This window comes from Kogia breviceps, chromosome 3, assembly GCF_026419965.1.
Source record: "Kogia breviceps isolate mKogBre1 chromosome 3, mKogBre1 haplotype 1, whole genome shotgun sequence".
NCBI lineage: Eukaryota > Metazoa > Chordata > Mammalia > Artiodactyla > Physeteridae > Kogia > Kogia breviceps.
The window spans coordinates 138,916,059-138,941,850 of record NC_081312.1 but is presented as its reverse complement, the minus strand read 5'-3'; the positions used below and the strand labels follow the sequence as shown (position 1 = coordinate 138,941,850).

Genomic DNA, 25,792 nt, shown 5'->3' with positions numbered 1-25,792 from the left:
AGTAGTTGTCCACGCTTAGTGAACTAAGTTCTCATCTCCCATTGTAGGTAATTGTGGATAAATTCTAAAATAGAAAAATCAATATAAACATGTTATTTAGAAATAATAGAAGAAATTGCCAAAAGGATTCAAAGTAGTTGTGCAGGGGATGGAAAGTGAAGTGCGAATGGGTAGGGCAGGGATAGCTATGTTTTGTTATATACATTTTGATACTATTGGTCTTTTAAGCTAGACCCAAGTACTGCTTTTTTTTTTTTTTTTTTTTTTTTTGTGCTACGCGGGTCTCTCACTGTTGTGACCTCTCCCGTTGTGGAGCACAGGCTCCGGACGCACAGGCTCAGCGGCCATGGCTTACGGGCCCAGCCGCTCCACGGCATGTGGGATCCTCCTGGACCGGGGCACGAACCTGTGTCGCCTGCATCGGCAGGCAGACTCTCAACCACTGTGCCACCAGGGAAGCCCAAGTACTGCTTTTTTAAAAACAAAAAGTTATTAAAAACTGTTGCAAATTGCAGTAACTACCTGAAGTGAAAGAGAGAACAAATATCAGTGTTTTTACTAAAGTTGGATTAAAGCTTATAACCTGTAAAGTTTCTTTCCTTCCTACCCAGGTTTAATTTGATATACAAGTGTTTAGAGATTTTCCTGTTGTCTTTCTGTTATTGAGTTTTAGTTTGTTTGTCTTATGGTCAGTGAGATGTACTGTGATTCTGTTAATGTTCATGGAAAATACTTTGTATGATTTCAATTTGTAGAATTTTAAGGTTTGTTTTATATCACAGGGATATGATCATTCTTGGAGAATGTTCCATGAGTGCTTGAAAAGAATGTGCATTCTGCTGTTGGGTGTAGTGTCCTATAAATGTCAGTTATATCCTGTTAGCTGTTGCTGGTATTTCAGTCTTACATATCCTTGACAATTTTCTGTCTAGTAATTCTAACAATTCCTGAGAGTGAAGTTCCCAACAGCAATTGAGGATTTTTTCTATTTCTCCTTTCATCTCCATCAGTTTTTGTTTCATGTATTTTGAAGCTCTGCTGTTCTGTATCTATACATTTAAGATTATGCTATGTTCTTAAAGGAGAAATTGTTCTATCATTATGTTCTTTTGTTCACAGTAAAGATTTTGGTTTGCAGTTTGCTTTATCTTACATTAGTATAGCCACTCATGCTTTTTTAAATTAGGTGTTTGAATGTTATATTTTTCTACCCTTTTACTTTAAACCTAGTTATATTGTTAGGTTTTAAATGAATTTCATGTAGAGAGCATGGAGTTGGGTTGTGCTTTTTATTAAGGTTCACTCTTGTAAGTAATGTATTTAGGCCAATTATCTTTTAAGCTAATGATTGCTATGTTAGGTATTATGTCTACCATTTTATATATATTTTTTGTTTATTCTATTCTCTATTTTTCTTGCCTTCCTGTGGGTTACTTGAACATTTTTTTAGAGTTCCATTTTTTAAAAAAATTTTTTTAATTAATTAATTAATTAATTAATTTTTGGCTGCGTTGGGTCTTCGTTGCTGCACGTGGGCTTTCTCTAGTTGCAGCAAGCGGGGGCTACTCTTCGTTGCAGTGAGCGGTCTTCTCATTGTGGTGGCTTCTCTTGTTGTAGAGTACAGGCTCTAGGCACATGGGGTTCAGTAGTTGTGGCACGTGGGCTCAGTAGTTGTGGGTCATGGCCTCTAGAGCGCAGGCTTAGTTGTGGCGCACGGGGCTTAGTTGCTCCACGGCACGTGGAATCCTCCCGGACTGGGGCACGAACCCATGTCCCCTGCGTCGGCAGGTGGACTCTCAACCACTGAGCCACCAGGGAAGCCCTGATAATAGAAGACTCTTGATCTTATTTATATCTTCTGTTGTAGCAGACAGTCACCTTGTTTAAGTTTAGTGTGTTGTGTTCTGGCTTTAGGTTTAGTGTGTAGTGTTCTAGTGTTCAAGTCTTTGTGGACTTGAGTTGCAATGGCAGTTTATTTTCTGAGCCCTTGCAATGCTATTCTGGATTGCTTTGTACTTCTGACTCTGCTGTGGTTCCTGCTCAAAGCCTGTTGGTGCTCAGGGTGTGGGGGAAGAAGGTACTTCCTTGGGCCACCTGCTATTGCTGGATGAACTTTGTTAGGGGAGGTAGAAACTACTGAGCCTGAATCTACTTATGCCACCGGGTGGAGGCGAGGGAGACACAGGGCTTCACTGTGGCCACTGCTGCAAAGTGACCAGATCACCTGCCTGCCTGGGTTGTGGAGCAGGGCCTGGGATGGCCAGACTTTCACTGCTTTGCAGGTGCTGGTGAGCAACAACCTCTGTTGTGCAGCTGCTTGAGGCTCCCAACTAGGTCTCTGTTGGGCTTCCCCTCTCCTGGTTCCTTGGCCAAAGAGAACAGGCTTTCGGGAACTTCCTGTTGGACGTTCCAAATTTCAGCCCTCTCCAGCACCCAGTCTTGGGGGTATGGGATCTAAAACAAAACTCAAGAATTCCTCAGACTGTGGTTCTTCAGGTCCTGAGGTCACCAGCCAATCCACCTTTCCAGCTTTCAGAGCCCTTTACCATTGCTTGTTGAATAAATTTTAGGGTGTTCAGTTGTATTTAGGGGGGACAAGCAAGAAAAAGTGAATCCATGCCAGAACCTGTTCCAAAACTGGACCCCCTCACCTTTAAAACTGCTGATGTGCTGTATTTCTTCTAATGTGGGTTTTGTCCCCCCAGGATTTTGGGGAGTATCAGGAAAGCTACTATTCAGTACAAACCACTGAGGGAGAGCAAATATCCCAGCTGATTGCAGGCTACATTGACATCATCCTCAAAAAGGTATTTCATACTGATGCAAACTGGACAACACTTCTTTGTTAAAAGACTCGGTTTACATGATGAAGCTACCTGAAAAACAAACAAATACCTCATGTAAAGTACTTGATTCACTGATTGAATCTTTAACATTAAGATTGCTTAAGTGTGAAGTCTTTGACCTCATATCCTAGGAGAATTTCTGATTTTGCTGCAGCTCACATTTGTGTCATTGACTGCCAGGTCATGAGCAATAGTGCATCATTTAGCTAATGAATGAACCTGGCTAACCCCTCAGCATCTTCCTCTCTAGGTAATTGTTATGCTTTCCAGCCTCTGTAGAAACTGGCTTTAGGGTCTGAAGATGTTCCTTTTCTTTCTTCTCTCTCTCTCTCTCTCTCTCTCTCTTTTAACCTATTTTAATGGGGATATGCCATAGTGGTATACCTTTCCTAGGGCTTCAAGATACAGGCCACAAAAATAGCCAAGTTCTACTGGAATATTAATATCTATGTCTTGATTTTAACTGTATAAAATTGTGCAGTAATGTACACAGAAGACATTATATATCTCTCTATATTAAATAATATATTTCTTTTTCATTACTATTGCTTTGTTTCACCCATCACTTATTAATTATCCAATACAAGGAATTTGGGGTAAACCTTAACAGATCTGCTTGTGTGGCTCATTTTAAAAGGCCTCTTAAAAGGGTCTTGTGTCAAGACCTGCTGACTTTCGTTTTTGTCTTGTTTTACCTCAGAAACAAAGTAAAGATAGATTTGGACTAGAGGGCGATGAGGAGTCAACTATGTTAGAAGAGTCCGTTTCCCCCAAAAAGTAAGTATTGTTAAGAGCACTGGAGAATTGCCTTCTCCCTGGATACAGGGCAGGTTTCCTTGTGGCAGCTCTGGTGCCGTTGCCCTGAAGTCACTCACATGGAGGAGGTGATAGTGGATGAGGTAGATGAGTCTTGCTTCTCGAAGTGTGGTCCCCAGACCATGTCATCAGTGTTGAGGGTGTCTTGTTGGGGCGGCGGTGGCTGGGGACTTCAGGGAGACACTGAACAAGATGTAGTGTTTAATTCCATCTTTAGACACAGTGAGCCTTCATGAGTCCTGCTCTGAATTTCTGATTTCAATCTCATAAACAGCATCATTATCATCAGAACCTGGAGACGGAGTTTAATTCTGTACCTTTGGGCTACGGGCCTAGCCGGTAGAGGAGTTTTTGTTTATGGGATGCTTTTTTACCTGCCACGCTTGATACACGTGTCATGAGGCAGCAGAGGAAAAAGAAAAGAACATGGACCCTGGAGCCAGAGTTACTGGGTTCAAATCTGGCGTCTGTTTTCTAATGTGTGGCCTTGGGGACATTATGAATTTTCTCTGTCTCTTTCATCTCATCTATAAAATGAGACTAATGATTGATCATACTACCTCATAAGTTTGAATTTAATGATTGAGTTACTAATAAAGCACATGAAACAATCCCTGGTACATAATAAATGTTTACTATTATCATCATTTTAAATTCAGGTTAATCTCAATTTAGCTCCATTTTATAAATGAGGAAACTGAGATTTATTAAAATTAAGTCACATCTAATAAGTGAGACTTGTTGACCAAAACCTATTCAGCTACTCCCTTGATGTTAAATAGAGCTTTGCAGTAATAACTTTTCTTGTCTGTATTTTATTGTGTGTGTACAACTTGCTGTCTCACTTGATCTCAGCAGCATCCCCTTGTGGAAGCTATAGGCTAGATTTTATCATCCCCAGTTCGTAGATGAGGAAACCAAAGCTCCTAGAGGTTAGTTGAGATGCATGCATGTGGCAGAGCCAGGACTCAGATTCAGGTGTTCTGATGTCTCCTATAGTGCACTGCCAGAGAGGTTGAGCATATTCCAGCACATTGAAGTTGTCTAGTAATAAGAATTGTTTCTCTAATGTTGCTACTCTGTACACTTTCTCACAGTTTGCATCATAATCCCCTTGAAGGTGCTTTTCCATTTGTCCCTTATTCGTACACAGGTTGGAACCAAATTTGATGTGGTGCATTTCAAGTACTACTTGCTACCCTCTGGCAAAAGACCTTAATTTCTTGAAATTATTAATGACCATTAGATGGACATTAGTAACCTAGTACTTCCTAATAGGGTGAGCTGTTCACTTCCTAGGACTCTGCTGTGCTTGAACTTCTCCTAGGAGCAGCTCAGTAAGTGTCTGAGCCCCGAGTGCTGGGACCCTCCCCACTGATGCAGAGGGCATCATGGTGCAGTCTGGTCATGGCAAGCAGGAAGAGTGGTCCAGGGGAGGTTCCTCCTCACTAGACCTTCCACTTCTCCCTCTATTAGACATTGGCTGAGATCTGGCAATGCAGCTGAGCTCCGAGAGGAGCCATAGATCCACCCTCCCTAGTGCCAGCCCCTCTGCAGATGTTAATGTTGCTGTGTGGATGCCTGTTGCTTGGAATCCTAGCTTGGCTCACAAGCTTTGCCCTGGACAACAGGGAGTGACCTGCAGTGGTTCCAGAACCCTGGGACAGAGGCTCCTGTGCCTTAATGCAGCTGCTCAGCAATGCTGCACCACCCCCACCCCCCGCAGACTCCCCCGGACTCTCCCTGTGGGTTTGTCCACTGGGCTATGAGGCACCTGTGCCACCCTCAGATTCTTACCTTCATATGCTCAAAATCCTTTGCACTCACTGCTCATTCCAGGAAAATATGAAGAAGTAAAAAAACTGACAATTTTTTTATTAGACGCCCTAGGAGTCTTCCCAGACTTAAGTTGAAGTCCTCTGGAAGAGAGCCAAAGTCTGCCAATCATCAAGGCTCCTAAGGTGTTGAAACATCCTCTGTGGTCAACGGCTTTTGACCTGGGGAAGGGGAACTAAGCTGTGGGAGATTTTAAGTTCTTTTCCACGCTTCTTCCTTCAAGCTAAGGATTAATGATCTCTGTCCCCAGGGCTTAGAATAGAACGTGGCACACAGTAGATATGTGTCGAATGAATGCTATTTCAGGTAGAATTTACGAAATAATAGATCAGTGTATCCAAAACATTCACTTATGCCTAGAACATCATTATTTTTCGTGTCTTTCTTAAGAACAACTAATAGCATAATGCCATGAACGTGTCAACTAGATACACTGGGAGTAGTTATTTATATTACTGATTATCAAAGGGTTCATTCATCTCAGGGTTCTGCTGAAACATTTTAGTGCTGCTACTTTGTTCACAATTCTGTCTGTATTTGCTTCTTGGAAACCGGTTGCCATAGCATGAAGCAGTGAACACTGGTGACACCTGTGGTATCTTATTACACTGCCTGTGAATGGCCACCTCGCAGTGACCAAACGATCTGTCCACCCTAGGTCCACCATCCTGCAGCAGCAGTTCAATCGCACCGGAAAGGTGGAGCATGGTTCAGTGGCACTGCCGGCCGTGATGCGCTCCGGCTCCAGCGGGCCCGAGACCTTCAACGTTGGAAGCATGCCCTCCCCACAGCAGCAGGTCATGGTTGGACAGATGCACCGAGGCCACATGCCCCCGCTGGTGAGGCTACCGGGGGACTTGCCCTTCTCGTCACCATGCTGCCTTTGGTGGCCAGGGAGCCACACCAGCCTGGTGATAGGTTCTGTGTGTCATCTTCACTCTCACTACTTCCTGTCTGAATCCTGGCTCTTCAGCTGTGCAGTCCCCATGCCTAGTTCCCAGTGTGTTCTCTTTTAAATGGGTGGCTCTGGCAATGCCCTGTCTAGGACCACAGGTGTCCTTTAGGGCTGGACAAGGACCAGTGGCCTCTCCACGTGGTGTGTGAGAGAGGGATAGGACCCTGCTCCCCTGCCTGCTCGTCGGCCCAGGTACCCCTCAGAGAGGCTCAGAAGGAGACCAAGTCTCTTCTGATCCACACATTTTCCCCCAGCGGATCACTGCTTCCTTCTGCTGTGCTGGTCTACCTGATTCGGGGCCTCTCTCAGGCCTGCTCTGGATTCCCATGCTTTGGGGCAAGAACTTTTTGAAAGCAGAAGAGCCTTAAAGTCCAGAAGTGATTTGAGTGGAGTAGCGTGTTGACTGTAGGTTTGGGTGGAATCTTATTTACCAAGAAGAGTTCTGATGTAACACCCATGTGATTCCTGTGCAGGAGACCTTCTGTCCTGAGCACTCAAGGATTGGGTCCCCCGAGCTCCCCTGCAGGGACTCTTTCTGAGCCTTCTTGTTCTCCACACTCTGCTGATTAGAATTACCCTATTGCAAACACTCATATTTAGTGTCCTATTAATGTATTATAATACCTATCTCTGGCCCCCCGTTGAAATAGGAGCTGGTTCAGGCAGTTGGTTGAGATGTACCCTGGGCTGCTTTCTCATGATCTCAGGTCCAGTTTCCTTGCTCATGTAGAGCCTGTGTTGCCAGTCCAGGAGTGTGGTGTGACCCCTTGTGTTACCTGCCTTTGCAGACCTCGGCCCAGCAGGCCCTCATGGGGACCATCAACACGAGCATGCACGCTGTCCAGCAGGCCCAGGATGACCTCAGTGAACTTGACTCCCTGCCGCCTCTTGGCCAGGATATGGTAAGTGTTGTTCAGTGTTTTTATGCGATGTCTCTGCCCTGGCAGAAAACAGGGTTCTGTGCTCTGGCTGGATTCAGTGAGGTGAAGCTCTGTCTCCAGCTAGGTGAGTTGGAAGTCCATATTTTTTCAAGAGATGGAGTCTCTATCTCTAGGCTGCACCACAGGAGGAGAGAATCATAGGGTGCTACGGGCTGTTGGCTGTACCCCATAAGGTCTAAGAACTTGGACTCGAGTCATATCATTTGGGCCCAAATTGCAGCTCTACTGCCCAATGGCTGTGTGAATCTGGGCAGCTTACTCTCTCTAAGCCTCCATTTTGTCATCCCTGAGTAAGGCTGTTGTGAAGACCCAACAATCCAATCACGTAGAGTTCTCAGTCCCGCATGTAGCACATAGTGAGAGCCCAGTGAGTATTAGCTAGGTTTGGTGTTAGTATTTACCAATGGTTCATACACTTGAGCAAGCATCAGAGTCATTCAGAGGGCTTGCTAAAACAGATTGCTGGTCCCCTCCCCCAATGTTTCTGACTCAGTAGGTCTGGGGTGGGGCCTGAGAATTTGCATTTCCAGCAAGTTCTCAGGTGCTGCTGCTACTTGTCCAGAGACCATGCTTCACAAACCACTGGGTTACTACTATTGAGCTTTTCAGTGAGGCAGGGCGATTAGCTGCCTTCCTGTAGCTGCTGCTGCATGAAATCGTCTAGCCCCTTGTTACTTAAATTGTGATCCACAGGCCAGCAGCATTGGCAGCACTTAGGATCTTGCGAGAGGTGCAGAATCTTAGGCCTTACCCCAAACTTCTGAATCGGAATCTGCATTTTAGTGAAGTTCCTAACTGTTTTGTGTACACATTTGCAAACCACTGGCTTTCACCATCCTTCCCTGCCCTGCTTCGCACATTAAAATCACCTGAGGATGGGCTTCCCTGGTGGTGCAGTGGTTGGGGGTCCGCCTGCCAATGCAGGGGACGCGGGTTTGTGCCCCGGTCCGGGAGGATCCCATGTGCCGCGGAGCAGCTGGACCCGTGAGCCATGGCTGCTGAGCCTGTGCGTCCAGAGCCTGTGCTCTGCAACCGGGGAGGCCGCAGCGTTGGGAGGCCCGCATACCGGGGAAAAAAAAAAAAATCACCTGAGGAGTTTTAAGGACTAAGCCTAGGGCCCAGGTCAGACCAAACAAATCAGTGTTGCTAGGGGTGGGGCCGGGGTATCAGTGGGTTTTCATCTCCCTAGTGTGATTCTAATATGCAGCCAGGGTTGAAGACCACTGCTTTAAGACTGCTGGACCATCATAGGGCCAGAACCAAGACACAATTTTTAGCCTCATCTTGTCCAGCCAGGATAACTGCCTCCAAGTTCTCCCTGCTTGGTTTTTTTCATTTGTGTACTTGTGTTACCTGCAGGGTGCAGCATCCTTAGTGCTGTTTCTCCCAGGTCCCTGAAGTCATGAAATATTTTGCTTTGGGGAGCTTGAGAGTAAAAATACATATGGCAGACTCTCATATCCAGCACAGTTGTGAGAGAAAGTTTTAAAATATCTGGATTTAATATTCTTGCTTCACCAATTTTCAAAGAGTTAGTATATAGAATTTTTTTTTTTTTTTTTTTTTTTTTTTTTTTTTTTTGGTGCTAGGCGGGCCTCTCACTGTTGTGGCCTCTCCCATTGCGGAGCACAGGCTCCGGACGCGCAGGCTCAGCGGCCATGGCTCACGGGCCCAGCCGCTCCACGGCATGTGGGATCCTCCCAGACCGGAGCACGAACCCGTGTCCCCTGCATCGGCAGGCGGATTCTCAACCACTGCGCCACCAGGGAAGCCCTATAGAATATTTTAGTGCTAGACATACGCTGAACCAAGATTAATATTTTGGGAATGTTTTGGGAAGCAGATCAGCACCTTATATTACCATAGGATCATCATTACCAGTGTAAATGAGCATTTATTGGCTAAGACCAGAAACGGCCAAAAACAGAATTTGCCATTTATAGGGTCAAATGAACATGAAGTATAAGAACTAGAAAGGTTTTAAAAAACCATTGAGTGAGATTCCACAGTAGAAGAAATGAAAGGCACAGGAGTTGGGTGAAATGTGCTAAAAGTCATATCATTTGTTAGTGGTAGAGTCGGATCCAGAGCAGGGGTCTTGACAACCACCTCCCCAAACCCTACCAGGAAAGGTGCCACGTCAACACGACATTCATCTTGTGAACAAAAGACAATTGCTACACTGATAGAACACTCATGAGGTAGAACACCCTAATTCTAACCCCATTCTCTAAAAAACAAGATGAAAATTAGCAACAGTTGTTGTTGCCACTGTGCGGTGTTATTATGAGATATTAATTATTTTCATTTTTTAAATTGAATTTACCTACATAAAGCCACAGAATTTTTCTCTCCAAGATCTTAAAGAAAACATAACGTGAGTAAAAAGCACTGAGAGGGCTTCCCTGGTGGCGCAGTGGTTGAGAGTCCGCCTGCCGATGCAGGGGACGCGGGTTCGTCCCCCGGCCCGGGAAGATCCCACATGCCACGGAGCAGCTAGGCCCGTGAGCCATGGCCGCTGTGCCTGCGCGTCCGGAGCCTGTGCTCCGCAATGGGAGAGGCCACAACAGTGAGAGAGGCCTATCGCAAAAAAAAAAAAAAAAAAAGCACTGAGAATTTACATGCCACTCAGCATGAGTGAATGAGCAAGAAGCCTGTTAAGGACATCGTTCAAGGTGACTTAAGGGCCTCGTTGGTGCTGGCCCAGTGAGAAGAGTGTAGCCAAAACGCTGGTCTCATTTTATGGTACGACTTCTCTGGTTTCCTGGGCAATCCTGTGCAGCAGTTTTGTCATGAAGTTGTCTGGTTTTGCAGGCGTCTAGGGTATGGGTTCAGAATAAAGTCGATGAATCCAAACATGAAATCCACTCTCAAGTTGATGCCATCACAGCTGGAACAGCTTCAGTTGTTAACCTCACAGCCGGTAAGTCCCCGAGGAATTTGTGGTGTATTGTGATTTTGTTAAAAAAAAGTTCTTATTCTTTGATTGAAACAACAGATTTTTCCTATTCTGAGAGGAGAGTCTATTATTAGGCCCTCACAATGCTTCAGACATTTTCTTCCATTGACCCAGGAGAGATGTGGTGAACATCTCATGCCTTTTTGTCTGTATCATGCATCATCAATAAAAAGCATTTATGCAGCTCTTCTCATAGTTCGTCAAGCTGCTGGACATACTTCAAAGTATATTGAGGCCCGTTTCTCCCTTCTGAGAGCTTACAGTCTCAAAATGGTTTTAGATGACTAGCTATCATGGGTGCCTTCTTCTGTCTTGTCCAGCCGAGGTCTCCTCTGTATAGCATGACTCCCAGCCTTGCGCTGTCACATGAGAGCCAGGGAAGATCTTGGCTTCACCAAGCAGCGTTGCAGTGTTTCAGGGGTAGAGTTGACCTCTCCAAGCAGCTGACCTCGGAGCAGCCTTCTGAAAAGGGCCGTGAGATGCTGATTCTTCCTTGGGAATTTTAAAGGTGCACATGCTCAGTATTTTAATATATGAGGCCTTGGGGTAAAAGGACCCCATGAAGAGCAGTACCTTGGAGAAGGGGAGACGTCTGACTCCTGTAGGATGGGGGCGTTGTTGGTGGGGGCAGGGTTCTGCTGCCGGTGTTACCCTGTTTCCTGTCAACCTGGGCTCCCCTCAACCTTCACCACCCTCCTTTGATGGTGATGGTCCTTCTCTGTCCCAGGTGACCCTGCAGACACCGACTACACCGCTGTGGGATGTGCCATCACCACCATTTCTTCCAACCTGACGGAGATGTCCAAGGGCGTGAAGCTGTTGGCGGCCCTCATGGACGATGAAGTAGGCAGCGGGGAGGATTTGCTCAGAGCTGCGAGGACCCTTGCCGGGGCCGTGTCGGATTTGCTGAAAGCTGTGCAGCCAACTTCTGGAGAGGTGAGCTTTGGGGCCATCAGTTACTCGAGTTCTGATGAGGGAGGTGCAATGTTTGGGTCCCACGCGGTTCTTGCTTCCTGAGCTGTCCCTTCCATTCTGACGACTCATGTTCCCACCCTCTGGGGTTTGGAGTGGGTGACCTGGGTGCAGAAACCATGGTTCAACCTTTGAGACTGGTTGAGCTCTTAGTAGGAAGCCTCCTTTCCCCACCCAAGGGTACTTGATTAGATGTAACCTCAGAAACTAACACACATGACCAATACACATTTAAAGGGGATACAAGTCTGTATGCTAATTTCCTACCAGCTGAACGAGAGGCTCAGTATTTGAACATCTCACATCTATGCAGCCATTGCTGGTTTGTGAGCCACAGGCTTTTCCTTGCACAGATTCCACCAGGATGTGTAGATCTCTCATCTGGCAGATAGTTCAAGAGTCTCACTGAGGTGCAGGAGGAGGCCATCCTGTAGGATTCCTCTTCCTGCACTGCCCTGTCTGATGGTGCTGGGGAGGCAATGCATTCTCTTTCCCACTAAGATGTGCTCTGTGTTCGTAGCCTCGACAGACAGTATTGACCGCCGCTGGAAGCATTGGACAAGCCAGTGGAGATCTTCTGCGGCAGATCGGAGAGAATGAGACTGATGAGCGATTCCAGGTAAGATATTTGCAGCCCATAATCTTGGAGCCTAAGCAATGGCCTTAGACCCAAGCAGGGAGAAGGTAATGAAAAACTGAGTCTTCCTTGAGCTGACGAAACAAAGATGAAGGTGGATTTTCTCGGAGTGTGGTCTTTATGTGTTAAAGAGAAAGAATTTTTAATTGAAAGACTCATTTCACTTACATCATGCATCACCACTTTGAAACACTTACTTAGCTGTTCTCACTACTCAGCATGCTACACTTTCTTCAAACACAAATATGGATGGAATAATGTCACAACCACCCTTATATCGACCACCCAACCTCTAGAGTTATCGACTCATGGCCAAGCTTGTTTTATCTATTTGGGGCGGTTTTTAATTGCATCATTCTTTTTTTTTTTCCTTTCTCCTTTTTATGAAGACATTACTTTAAAAAAATTTTTTTCTTTTTACCTTATAAATATATTTCTTTATTTTTGGCTGTGTTGGGTCTTCGTTGCTGTGTGCGGGCATTCTTTAGTTGCGACGAGCTGGGACTACTGTTCATTGCGGTGCACGGGCTCTCATTGCGGTGGCTTCTCTTATCGCGGAGCACAGGCTTTAGGCGCGTGGGCTCAGTAGTTGTGGCTCGCGGGCTTAGTTGCTCTGCGGCATGTGGGATCTTCCCAGACCAGGGATCGAACCTGTGTCCCTTGCATTGGCATGCGGATTCCTTTTTTCTCTTTTTAAAAATATCTTCATTGGAGTGTAATTGCTTTGCAATATTGTGTTAGTTTTTGCTGTACAACAAAGTGAATCAGCTGTAGGTATACATATATCCCCATATTCCCTCCCTCTTGAGCCTCCCTCCCATCCTCCCTACCCACCCCTCTAGGTGGTCACAAAGCACCGAGCTGACCTCCCTGTGCTATGTGGCTGCTTCCCACTAGCTATCTATTTTACATTTGGTATGTCAGTGCTACTCTCTCACTTCGTCCCAGCTTCTCCTTCCCCAGCGGGAGGATTCTTAACTACTGCGCCACCAGGGAAGTCCCTAATTGCATCATTCTTGAGTTCACATGTAAGAGTGAAAACACGAGCACTCCCTTACACTCTGCTCACACATAGGACAGGCTTTCCTTTGTGTTTAGAGCTGGGTCTCTTGTCTGTGTCATATCCAAAACCACAAGTGTGGCAGTCTTTTTTGTCACCCCTTTTTTTTTTAATATCAGGTACATGTCCTTTGGGGATCAGCTGTAGCCACTGTTTGCAGCTGGCTGGATGCACTGCCAGCTCAGACAAGATCTCAAGCTGTCTGCCTCTATTCCCAGACCCCGCAGATGGGGTGTGGAGGCCTTCTGCCAGGGATCTTCAGGCTCAGATGAACTCTTCACATACTTGTGGGCAGATGCCTTTCATTCCTCATCCTCCTAGGTCTTCATTTTACAAGTAACATACAAATACATTCTAATGAAACTGTTATAGTTTGAGCCCTTGTTCTCTGGAAGATGCCCTTTTCCAAATCCTATGTCAGCTTCAATGTTTGGCCTTTCTGTAGAATTCAGAATGAAAGGATCATTCAACTTTCCATTAGCATTCAAGTAGCTTCAAAGGGGGCAATTTTGCTTGCTATTTTGTCTAGAACTGCCGAACTTCATCACCTCAAGACGTGTCAGTTACGCTAAGACATGGTCATGTATGTTGTGGATACATGAAACATGTACCTTCTCTACTCTCCGCATTCCTGGGGTGCTGGGAACATAGCACTCATTCAGATCCTGCAATACAATGAGACATTCAGTGCCTGAACATTCATTTGATCATGGAGGCTGAGACCCATCATGAGTGGTAGGAGTATTTCTGGAAGCCATTTCTATGCTGGAATGGCCAGTAATAACTATAAACAGAATTAACTGTAGACCACATAAATACATCTCACTAAAGCCAAGCAAATTGTGTCCCCATCCTGACTTCCCCTTAGTCAGATCCCCTAACTCCCCTTGTGTTGTCCTGTGCATTCTGTATTAGAGCAAGTAATTCTTTGTAGGTAGGTACCTACTTAGGAATTGTGTAAATACGAGATGCATCTGTTGGTTTACTAGGCTTAATTATCTTGAAGCAGTCAACTTATTTTCCAAAGTGTTTGGGAAGATTGAGAGGGAAGTCACAGTTCTTTGTTAAGGCATCTCATGTATCCTTGAGTATGTATGTATGTATTTATTTATTTTTGAATGTGTTGAGTCTTCACTGCTGCACATGGGCTTTCGCTAGTTGCACCGAGCAGGGGCTACTGTTGTTTGCGGTGTGTGGGCTCTAGGCGCGCAAGCTCAGTAGTTGTGGCACACGGGCTTAGTTGCTCCACAGCATGTGGGATCTTCCCGGACCAGGGATCGAACCCATGACCCCTGCATTGGCAGGCAGATTCTTAACCACTGTGCCACCAGAGAAGTCCCTGCCTTGAGGTGTTTTTTGTTTTTCTTTTAAGATTTGCCTCTTTTTTTTTTTTTTCTTTGACAGACTGTTTCCATCACAGTGTAAATGCAAACTCCGCCTCCTAATGTCTACTTCTATGCAGACGTGCTAGGAAAGCAGGTTCGAGTTTAGGGTAGGTCCTGTGGAGGCTTTCTTAACAGGGGAAGGCCTGGCTTGAATGTTCCCCTTTCTCTAGGTAAACACCAGGGTAGTAAGGTGATCCTACAACCTCCTCCAGTTATGGGTAGCCCCTGGCTTACTGACATTGGATTTCTTACTCTCTATTTTTCTGATTCTTGAGATCCTATCTTGGAGCTTTTTATTGAGTTTTCAATGTACTGCATGTTCCCAGAGTTAACAAAGATTTATTTTACATGAGCTGCATAATAGTGGTCTTGTTGAAAAGTTTGACAAGGGCCTTGTCAGCAACTATAGCCATAGTATCGCGTTCTTTTGCTAACTGTATTTTTTTTCTGGAACAAAATTAATAGGAGGAGCAGGATTTCTTTAACTCAGTCTAACAAAACCCTTTAGAACAATCAAGAGTTTGCATGACCAAATCTTGGTCCCTGGGTGAAAAGATGGATCCCTATCAAGGGAAGGAATACTTTGACCCATTTTGGGAAGACTGCTTTTAAAAATCTTTATAATAATTTGTGACATTCAAATTTTGTTTTCACTGAGCATTGAGATAGATGTCCAAGAACTGTAACTTTGCAGGCCATGTTGGGAGCAGTTTCTAGAAGTTGTATGACAGATGAGTGCCAGTCAGATCCCAAAGGCATCTTCAACTTTCGGCACCGCAGGCTGTGGTTTTTCCTTGGACATCCAGTAAACACCAGAGACCTAAAAAAGGCTGGACCAAACTGTTCCTTTCAGGCTGCTTTGTTGTTGTCCATTTTAATATCTGCTTATTTGGTGGATTCATGGGTTTCTGATTTGCCTGGATAAGATATAGTCTTCGCTCTGTGTAAAATTGTACAGGCTAAACACTCTTCCCAGTATATCTTCTCATAAAATATCTTATTGTAAAGACTCTGTGGTGCCCTTTGCATTCAGAATCAAAAGTGCTTTTCAGGGCTTCCCTGGTGGCGCAGTGGTTGGGAGTCCGCCTGCTGATGTAGGGGATGCAGGTTCGTGCCCCGGTCTGGGAGGATCCCGCGTGTCCTGGAGCGGCTGGGCCCGTGGGCCATGGCCGCTGAGCCTGCGCGTCCGGAGCCTGTGCTCCGTGGCAGGAGAGGCCACAGCAGTGAGAGGCCCACATACAGCAAAAAAAAAAAAAAAAAAGTGCTTTTCATTGAATTAATAAAGACTTCTGACCACATTTCCTCTGGGAGAAAGCCTTGACATGTTCAAAATAATAATGGCTTATATGTTTGGGAAGGCATTTCCAAACCAAATAAATGACCTTCAGTATTAAAAGCCAAGAAGTGAATTAAACGTAGCAGTGGTGATTCTTCAGGTCACAGAAATGGGTGACAAATCTGATGGGCTAAGTCAAAGGATTTTCCATCCTGCAGGCAGAAAGCCTTTATGTTGACTTGAAGCATAAACTGATCTTAAAAGGCTCAGAGCTCCTTGCATCTTCAGTGAGGTCTTCTTGTAGCTGGTTTATTTATGTAGGCTCCCTTTCCACTTTTCATAATAATTAATCTCCATCCAGAAGGCTACAGAACACTGAGAATAACTTATGTTTAGAGCATTCATAGGCTCTTGAGCTGGAGGTGCTACCTGTGCATGTTCAACGTTGCCCTCTGGAGGCCAAGATGTGGATGAATTTCTGATGACAGCTTGGATCTTGTGCAAAGTAGAAATCAGAAAACTAAATTTTCAAGTTATAGTTGGGCATGATGATGTGGAGGCCATGAATTTTACCCTTCCGACTTGCTCATACTGTGTATTTTCAGCTGATCCACCACATACACTCAGGAGATGTTGTCAAGATGCTGAGTGTTAAGTGCACCAATGTGAGTCAGTGGTTAAAATACAAGCCTTTCCCTCACACTAACCTATTTTGGATTGAAACCTATGCTACTTAATGTATAGGAGACTGTGTTATCAGGATGTAAGTCTCCTTCCTTAATTAGTTCTCAGGCTAACTTGAAATTTCAGAAAAATAAATGGAAAAATATTATTCTAAAGTACTGAAGGAAAAAGGTCAAATGGAATTTTAATAAAATGTTTAAGTGGACACCACACTTTACTTTCAGGCTGTGAAGAGTGATTGGGAAAATATAAATGACTATTTTTTTTCCCCCTTTTCTTAGGACGTCTTAATGAGTTTGGCCAAAGCTGTTGCCAATGCTGCTGCCATGTTGGTACTAAAGGCAAAGAATGTTGCCCAAGTGGCTGAGGACACAGTCCTACAGAACAGGGTGATTGCTGCTGCCACCCAGTGTGCCCTCTCCACCTCCCAGCTTGTGGCGTGTGCCAAGGTAAGCCAGCTGGCACCCCAGCCCTTTCTACAGAGTGTCACATGCTCTTACCTGCCTCCAGTCATTGGGAGGAACCAGGGACAGAACTTGTTAAAATTGTCTAAGACTTAGAGCTTGCTTCAGGTGTCTTTTAGGTGACATGACAGGATTTTAGCATAAGGTGTCCAATTCTTTAATCATTTTTTCCTTGTTCAAGCCCTCAGGCAGTGGTACTTTTTGTATCTAATTGCCATTTCTACATGCCAGTTGCTGTGTCTCCCCTTTGGACTTCTCAGTATGTCTTCTTTACTCCTGTGCACAAAGAGCTCTTGGATTGTGCAGTTACGGCATTATATATGGGTTCAGTAATCATCTGTAGAGTCCATGGGAGCCCTTTATGCACTGCACAGAATCAGAAGGAGGTAATGATGAAGTTCATGGTTGCCAGTTAAGATGTACACTCTCTGTGTAATACATTACTTCATTAAGCACCATCATCCCTGGTTTACTGAAGAGGAAACTGAGGCCCTTAGATGTTACTGATTACAACCACAGAAATCGTAAGTGGCAGGACTAGGATTGCAACTCGGGCCAGTCTGGCTTCAGATACCCTTTCCACTCAACCATGTGTATCTTTGCTGAGATGACGTGTCACAAGATGGGAGCCATCTGTTTCTCAGCCTGATGACATAACATATTGTACAGATGTGTAATCTGGTTCAGCCTGGCATTTCTGGTCCTATTGGAGGATTTGTAACATCCGTCAGAGGGGTCACTGATGGTCTCCCTCCTGCTTTCCTTGTTCAGCATCCTAGTATCACAGATGACGGACACAACTCCCCTAACCTTTTAAGTACCATGAGGCAGAGTTCCAGGAAATATAATATATTCCTCTGGGGAAAAAAAATATAATTCTTTTACATAATCTTTATCTCAGCTCAGAAGACTCAATTCAGAGGTTCCTAAGAGCAGGAGGTATAAATAGTAAATATCAGAAATTTCTCTCTACAGAAGTAGTCAGTAGTATCAATGGTTGTAGAGCGCTCATGGAGATGAAAGTTAACGGGCATCTAAAATCACAAAGTGAAATGGTGAAGTATGAGGAACCTCAGTGATGGTTTGGTTGAATCCCTGGTCCTATAAATAAGGAACTGAGGCCTAGACCACGGAAGGATGTGGTGGAAATGCTAGTGGGTGCTGGAGACCAGAGTTGTCCCACGGTAACCAAGACCCACTCCTGTCTTGCTTCAGGTCGTGAGCCCCACCATCAGCTCCCCTGTGTGCCAGGAGCAGCTGATTGAAGCAGGGAAGCTCGTGGACCGCTCAGTGGAGAACTGCGTCCACGCCTGCCAGGCAGCCACCGACGACACTGAGCTGCTGAAGCAGGTCAGCGCGGCGGCCAGTGTGGTCAGCCAGGCCCTCCACGATCTCCTGCAGCATGTGCGACAGTTCGCCAGCCGAGGCGAGCCCATTGGTCGCTATGACCAGGCCACCGACACCATCATGTGTGTCACCGAGAGCATCTTCAGCTCCATGGGCGATGCTGGTGAGGGGCTGGTCTGCGGGAGGGCCGGTCGGTTTAGGGTTCCCTGATGGTGTTGGTTGTGAGTGAGTTGGACTATGGTTGCCTGGACATCTGGCAAAAGGGCAAGTTCTCACCCGCCTCAGTCAGAGACTTCTTCCCTGAGGCTGGGAAGATTTGAGACTCCTTATGTGCCTGCCCCAGCAATACTGAAAGACTTAACATTAACTAGGGTATCTTTATTTAATAATTTAGGTACACAGTAAATCCCTTTTGTTCCAAGAATGTCCATGTTGGATACGGTAAAGTTGGTGCAGCCACAGGGGGAGGCAAGAATGAGGCTTGGAATGAAGTTTATTATACTGACAGGTCCCAGACGGGGTCACTGCATGTCACACAGGGTCACAGGGGAAGCATCAAGTTCTGATCAGATGGCAGAAGACAGCATTGAGGAGAGAGCTTAGGCCACCAACTATTTTGGGATTTCTGTGGGAAAGGCAAGATGGAGCAAGTTTGGAGCTTAAGTTTGGCTAGTCTGAATAATTTCAGCTGGCTCTACCCTTATAGGGGTGATCCCTAGTTGCCTGGTGCATGGCTCTGGGATGATGAAGGCAGAGGAATATTGCCTCCTGGGCTGTAGGGACCAGACAGAGGATGACTCTGGATTGGGTAGTTTACCACCATGCTCTTGGCTAGACCCTTTACTATCTCTAAGTATTGGCTAGCTCCGGGAGGGGCAGTCTCTTTCCAACCAGAAAGGTTTTTGTAAGATGTCAAACATCACAATATATATTAAAAAATGTGTGTGTGTGTATGTATGTAAAATGCACCTTTTCGGTCTATTAGTTAAAAATTCCATCTCCCCAGACCCAGCCCATCACTATCCCATCTAAATCTCTAGAATTGACCACTTACCAATTTGTTTCATCTTTGCAGAAATGTTCACTCTTCCTACTGACATTTATGTGTATGTACAACACCCTCTTTCTTTTCATATTAATGGAATTCGGTTACACATACTCTTCTACAACCTTTTTCACTGAATACATTAGAAAGTTTCTTCATGTTGACCTATACACGAATCTTTTTAATGACAGCATAGTGTTCTATTCAATGAACGCACCATAATCTACTTAACCAGTTGTCTTTTAACGGACATTTAGGTGGTTTCCAAGTTTCTGTTTGTTTTACAAAATTAATATTGCAGTAACCATTCTTGTAAAAATATCTCTGTTTACTTTGGGGAGTATATGTAGGAGAAATTGCTATCAGTTGAATTTCTGGGCCAATAAGTATGTACATTTTTTATTTTAAACATGTCTGAAATTTCTCTCCAGAAAGTTTCCACAATTTGCAACCCTACCAGGAGTTTGTAAGAAGTCTATTTTCCTACTTCTTCCTCAGCACAGAGCAATACTTCTTAACGAGTATATTTTTAAAGAAAATTACCTTGTGATTTTCCCTATCCTTCTTCAGTGATTTAAGAGATGGCACTGCTCCACACATCTGGATATTTTTGGTTCTTTTGTTTTTATTTTTTTAATAAACTTTTTATTGTGGAATATTGTTTCTATATACAGTAAAGTTGCTGGGGTAATAGACTTCTCCTTTACCCTTCGCAGTTTCCCTCCTTTTTAGCATCTCTCTTAGGCCGCGGGACATTGGTCAGAACTGGAAGATGAGCATTGGTATGTTACTGTTAACTAAACTACGGACATTATTCAGATTTCACCAACTTTTCACTAATGTCCATTCACTGTCCCAGGATCCAATCCAGGGTACCTTGAATTGAGCACTTTTTGATTTTCATGAAAGCTTTTTTCCCCTTAATGTTAACAGTGCTTTGTCATTCTTCACAAATGACCTTTCAGGGAGGAAATTGCTCATATTTGAGTAGTTTTATTTTTAATGTTGATGACGGTACCCCTCCCATTTCCAAAAGGCAGTTGAAATAGATAACAGTAAAATCCCAGTTACGAATAACAATTATTAATAATGAGATCAAAATCAGTGCTGGGAAGGAAAGGGTGAGCAAAGAGAAAATTGATAGGAAGACTGGGCCAAGGCAAATCTCAGCATTTGAGCATGAAACTGGGGTCTGTGCTTCCTGTGAGTGAGAGCCAAGTGACACAAATAGAGTGGGTTATGTGATACCACTCATTTGGTGTTAGGTAGCATGCAGATTGACTCGAAATTTAAAAATATTTTTCCTGTGCACATTACTCAAAGAGCTTATTATAGGGGCTTTTGTGTAAGTGGCTTTTGACGTGAGGTAAATAATATTTTCTATGTAAGTATTTACTAAGCGTAAATACACATAATAAATCCACATAATCTTGTTCCCTGCCATCTCTTTATAAAGGGTTCCTCTTAGGTTACTTATGTCATTTTTATCCCACACAGTTAAAGACTGAACTTGGATGTGATTGGGGGTAGACAGGCCTGGCAGCCACAGGGAATATTTTTGGTTCAGGATCTGACTTGGCTTCATTGCTTAGGAATGGAGCATGGAGGCTCATTTCTCTTCGTCCCTTTTGCCAGAGGAATAGAGACAAGACTGTGCTGGCTCCTGAGGTTTCCCTTGAGCTTTAGGAAGCAGACAAACAGACTGCATCCTCTGTCCCACCCTCTAGGTGAAATGGTACGCCAGGCCCGGGTCCTGGCTCAGGCCACCTCAGACCTCGTCAACGCCATGAGGTCAGATGCGGAAGCAGAAATCGACATGGAGAATTCCAAGAAGCTCCTGGCAGCAGCCAAACTCTTGGCTGACTCTACCGCTCGCATGGTGGAGGCTGCAAAGGTAGTACATTGGATTTATTCAATTGAAAAGTGAACATCATTGAAAGTTAGGATTTAGAAGTTACCTTCAAGATAGAGAATGGTCAGACGAGCGTGCATTTTTGTTTGTTTAAAATCTGTATGGCTTTGTAATGTATAACCTTCTTCAAGTGGGAAAGGGGAAGGTCATGGAACACATGAATGAAAAAATTCTTTAGGGAAGTGGTGCTGACTCAGCCATAGACAACAAGAGTCCCTGCTTAGTCAGTACTCTTTTTACTTTGGGTCCTTGCCATTGGCTTTAGTGAAAATGATGATTAATTTCAACAGTAAATTCACTTTGACCTGTTTTCTTCCTGCAGCCTTAATGTCACTTTGCCCTCCATTCGACTTCTCAGCTAAACTTCTTTCAAGATTTTGCATAGGTGACAAACTTATGGTTACCAAAGGGGAAAAGGTGGGGGGAAGGACAAATTAGAAATTTGGGAGTAACATATACACATTACTATATATAAAATAGATAAACAACAAGGACCTACTGTATAGCACAGGGACGTATACTCCATATTTTGTAATAACCTATATGGGAAAAGAATCTGAAGAAGAATATATGTATATATAAATATATATATAAGAATAAAGGCAGCAAATTCTCAAAACTCACCACTTAAAAAAAAAAAAGATTTTTCATAGGTGTTTCCTGCTTCACTGTTATCCAAAACCCAGTAGCTATTTATAGGAGAGTTTGAATAAAGAGTTAACAGACAGCTTTGTGCTTTTTGATGGCTATGCTATGTCATGATGCTTCTTTTTTTTTTTTTTAATATTTGAGTTTTGTTTATTTTTTTATATAGCAGGTTCTAATTAGTCATCCGTTTTATACACATCAGTGTATACATGTCAACCCCAATCTCCCAATTCATCACACCACCACCACCCCCCTACTGCTTCCCCCCTTGGTGTCCATACATTTGTTCTCTATATCTGTGTCTCAACTTCTGCCCTGCAAGCCAGTTCATCTGTACCATTTTTCTAGGTTCCACATACATGTGTTAATATACGATATTTATTTTTCTCTTTCTGACTTACTTCACTCTGTATGACAGTCTCTAGATCCATCCACGTCTCTACAAATGACCCAGTTTCGTTCCTTTTTATGGCTGAGTAATATTCCATTGTATATATGTACCACATCTTCTTTATCCATTTGTCTATCAATGGGCATTTAGATTGCTTCCATGACCTGGCTATGGTAAATAGTGCTGCAGTGAACATTGGGGTGCATGTGTCTTTTTGAATTATGGTTTTCTCTGGGTATATGCCCAGTAGTGGGATTGCTGGATCATATGGTAATTCTAATTTTTAGTTTTTCAAGGAACCTCCATACTGTTCTCCTTAGTGGCTGTTATCAATTTACATTCCCACCAACAGTGCAAGAGGGTTCCCTTTTCTCCACACCCTCTCCAGCATTTCTTGTTTGTAGATTTTCTGATGATTCCCATTCTAACTTAAAAGCCAGTGATTTTTGTTTATGGTTTCCTTTGCTGTGCAAAAACTTTGAAGTTTCATTAGGTCCCATTTGTTTATTTTTGGTTTTATTTCCATTTCTCTAGGAGGTGGGTCAAAAAGAATCTTGCTGTGATTTATGTCATAGAGTGTTCTGCCTATGTTTTCTTCTAAGAGTTTTATAGTGTCTGGCCTTACATTTAGGTCTTTAACCCATTTTGAGTTTATTATTTTGTATGGTGTTAGTGTTCTAATTTCATTCTTTTACATTTAGCTGTCCAGTTTTCCCAGCACCACTTATTGAAGAGGCTCTCTTTTCTCCATTGTATATTCTTGCCTCCTTAATCAAAGATAAGGTGATCATCTGTGCATGGGTTTGTCTCTGGGCTTTCTATCCTGTTCCATTGATCTATATTTCTGTTTTTGTAACAGTACCATACTGTCTTGATTACTGTAGCTTTGTAGTATAGTCTGAAGTCAGGGAGCCTGATTCCTCCAGCTCTGTTTTTTCTTTCTTAAGATTGTTTTGGCTATTTGCGGTCTTTTGCGTTTCCATACAAAGTGTGAAATTTTTTGTTCTAGTTCTGTGAACAATGCCATTGGTAGTTTGATAGGGATTGCATTGAATCTGTAGATTGCTTTGGGTAGTATAGTCATTTTCACAATGTTGATTCTTCCAATCCAGGAGCATGGTATATCTCTCCATCTGTTTGTATCATCTTTAATTTTTCTTTCATCAGTGCCTTATAGTTTGCTGCACACAGGTCTTTTGTCTCCTTAGGTAGGTTTATTCCTAGGTATTTTATTCTTTTTGTTGCAGTGGTAAATGGGAGTGTTTCCTTAATTTCTCTTTCAGATTTTTCATCATTAGTGTATAGGAATGCAAGAGATTTCTGTGAATTACTTTTGTATCCTGCTACTTTTCCAAATTCATTGATTAGCTCTAGTAGTTTTCTGGTAGCATCTTTAGGCTTCTCTATGTATATTATCATGTCATCTGCAAACAGTGACAGTTTTACTACTTCTTTTCCAATTTGGATTTCTTTTATTTCTTTTTCTTCTCTAATTGCTGTTAAAAGCCAGTGATTCTTATCCAGGGCTCTATTTCAGAACTCTGTGAAACTTACTGAAGTACACATGCCTTAATTCCACCCCCAAAGATCCTAACTTCCAAGTTCGCTGCTAGGACCTGGTGTATGTGTGTGTGTTTCACAGAAGATTCCAATGCCTACTTCCGGGTGAGAACTATTTTAAATGGATAAGGCTGTATTTATGTATGCTGTTTTTATTATGCAATTAGCACATGCTTTTGGTGAAATGAATAGAAAATGCAGTAAGTATAAATAAGAAAATAGAAATGACTTTCAACTTCATATCACCAAGGTAACATGTTGAATGTATTCCTATGCATTTCAGATTCATTAAACATCCCCACAGCTTAGCCTCCTCCTTGGCCTCTAACAGAACAGTAATGTGTCTCAACCAAGTGTGTGAATTGCTTCACTTTCGATGTACTGTGACATGCAGTGACATCCAGTAGACCTTCCTCCTTGTCTGACTCACCATTTTATTACCTGAGGGGCTGATAGTCCTTAGAGATATGTCTTGGGTAGGGCTGAAGAGAGTCCCAAGTAGGGCCAGGGTCCGAACTTCCTTCCTCTATCCCTGATCCCTCTTTCAGCCAAGAAACTCTGCTCCTTAGCATCCCTTTTTAGCAAAAATACGCATTAGGGGCTTCCCTGGTGGCGCAGTGGTTGAGAGTTTGCCTGCCGATGCAGGGGACACGGGTTCGTGCCCCGGTCCGGGAAGATTCCACATGCTGCGAAGCAGCTAGGCCCGTGAGCCACGGCTGCTGAGCCTGCGCATCCGGAGCCTGCGCTCTGCAACGGGAGAGGCCACAACAGTGAGAGGTCTGCATAATGCAAAAAAAAAAAACAAACGCATTAGGGTTTTGGATTATAGTTAATTTTTTTAAGGTTATTACTAGTTTTGTTTCCTTTTTTTTTCTCCTAAGTTTAAAGAAAGCCATTTCAGGCAGACCCTCATCTTCACAAAAATTACTTGCTGGGAAGAACCTTAGTGAAAAATCTAATCTGTCTTTTAGTTTACAAATGAGAAAATTAAAACTCAGAAAGATTAAACCTACCATCACATAACCAGGACTGAGCCAGGACCAATGTGCACATTTGTTTTTAGATGTGTACTGCTCCCCAGACCATTTCACGGCATTATACCAAGTTACCAAAGTGTTTGTTATTTTTGATTATTTATATTAGATGGGACAAGGTTGAGTGTTTTTATAAGTTCTTTTAACTTTTTAGTTAAAAGTTGATACTTTGTTGTCATGGCAATATTTTAATTTGCTGAATTTTGTTGAAAGATAAAGAATGTACGATAGTTAGACTTCCAAAGAATATATTTAGTGTGAAGAAAAAAAATATTTCATAATCAGTAACTAAGATTTCAGGCCAAGATTAGTACCCCATATCTAATACACATTCATCATAAAAAAGATATTGCTAAGGAAGGATCCAGACACCCACGTCAGTGTAACGTGCAGGAATGGTGCTTTCCTGCTGCTTGAAACACACAGCTGGCATGCCATTGGAGACATTGATAAAGCAGTGGCTTTAGAAAATACCCGATTACCAGAAAAAAATAAAATGACTCTCATAAACTTGCAGAAGAGCGCAAAAGGAGCCCAAACAATCCTTTTTCATGTGAAATGCAAAAATGTAATTTTTTAGTTGCTAAAAACACAAAAATCAAGACTACAAAAAGTGGTTTAAATTTAAAAGAATATTCCATCCAAGAGGATGCCGAAACAACTCTGTCAAGATGTTAAAACTGTTCCATTCAGTGTGAATTCCTATGACTTTTTATACATATCATAGTTCAATGAAAGAGGTTTTTGTAAATTGGTAAATTTAGCAAGGTGTTCACATGGAAAATTGAGATGTTTAGAAAATTGATTTCGATAATTGGCATGTTTCTTTCTGCCTCACAAGCAAATATTATTGCATGAAAATGTTCATGGGAAGAAACTCATTCATCTACATACATCCAGTGCTGGTCACAAAGCATCCAGGCCCTGTGAGAAGAATCTTGATTGATGCTTTTATTGCAGGTGGAGGTGGAAGACTGGATGTGCTTTATAGTTTTTGTCGAGTTATTGGGCAGTAAAATTATCC

General features: G+C 43.4%; 1 protein-coding gene across 7 annotated transcripts in view; it reads left to right on the top strand.

The window, feature by feature from the left end:
- TLN2 (talin 2) overlaps positions 1–25,792 on the top strand; it is a 463,505-nt gene that overhangs the window by 299,466 nt on the left and 138,247 nt on the right. For all 7 annotated transcript variants that reach the window (XM_067029739.1, XM_059058563.2, XM_067029737.1 and 4 more), the window contains 10 exons: positions 2,706–2,807; positions 3,547–3,623; positions 6,157–6,337; positions 7,242–7,355; positions 10,209–10,317; positions 11,081–11,289; positions 11,846–11,944; positions 16,649–16,816; positions 18,047–18,341; positions 20,951–21,117. In XM_067029739.1, coding sequence (XP_066885840.1) covers positions 2,706–2,807; positions 3,547–3,623; positions 6,157–6,337; positions 7,242–7,355; positions 10,209–10,317; positions 11,081–11,289; positions 11,846–11,944; positions 16,649–16,816; positions 18,047–18,341; positions 20,951–21,117 — 1,521 coding nt within the window. The remainder of the gene's footprint in view (positions 1–2,705; positions 2,808–3,546; positions 3,624–6,156; positions 6,338–7,241; positions 7,356–10,208; positions 10,318–11,080; positions 11,290–11,845; positions 11,945–16,648; positions 16,817–18,046; positions 18,342–20,950; positions 21,118–25,792) is intronic.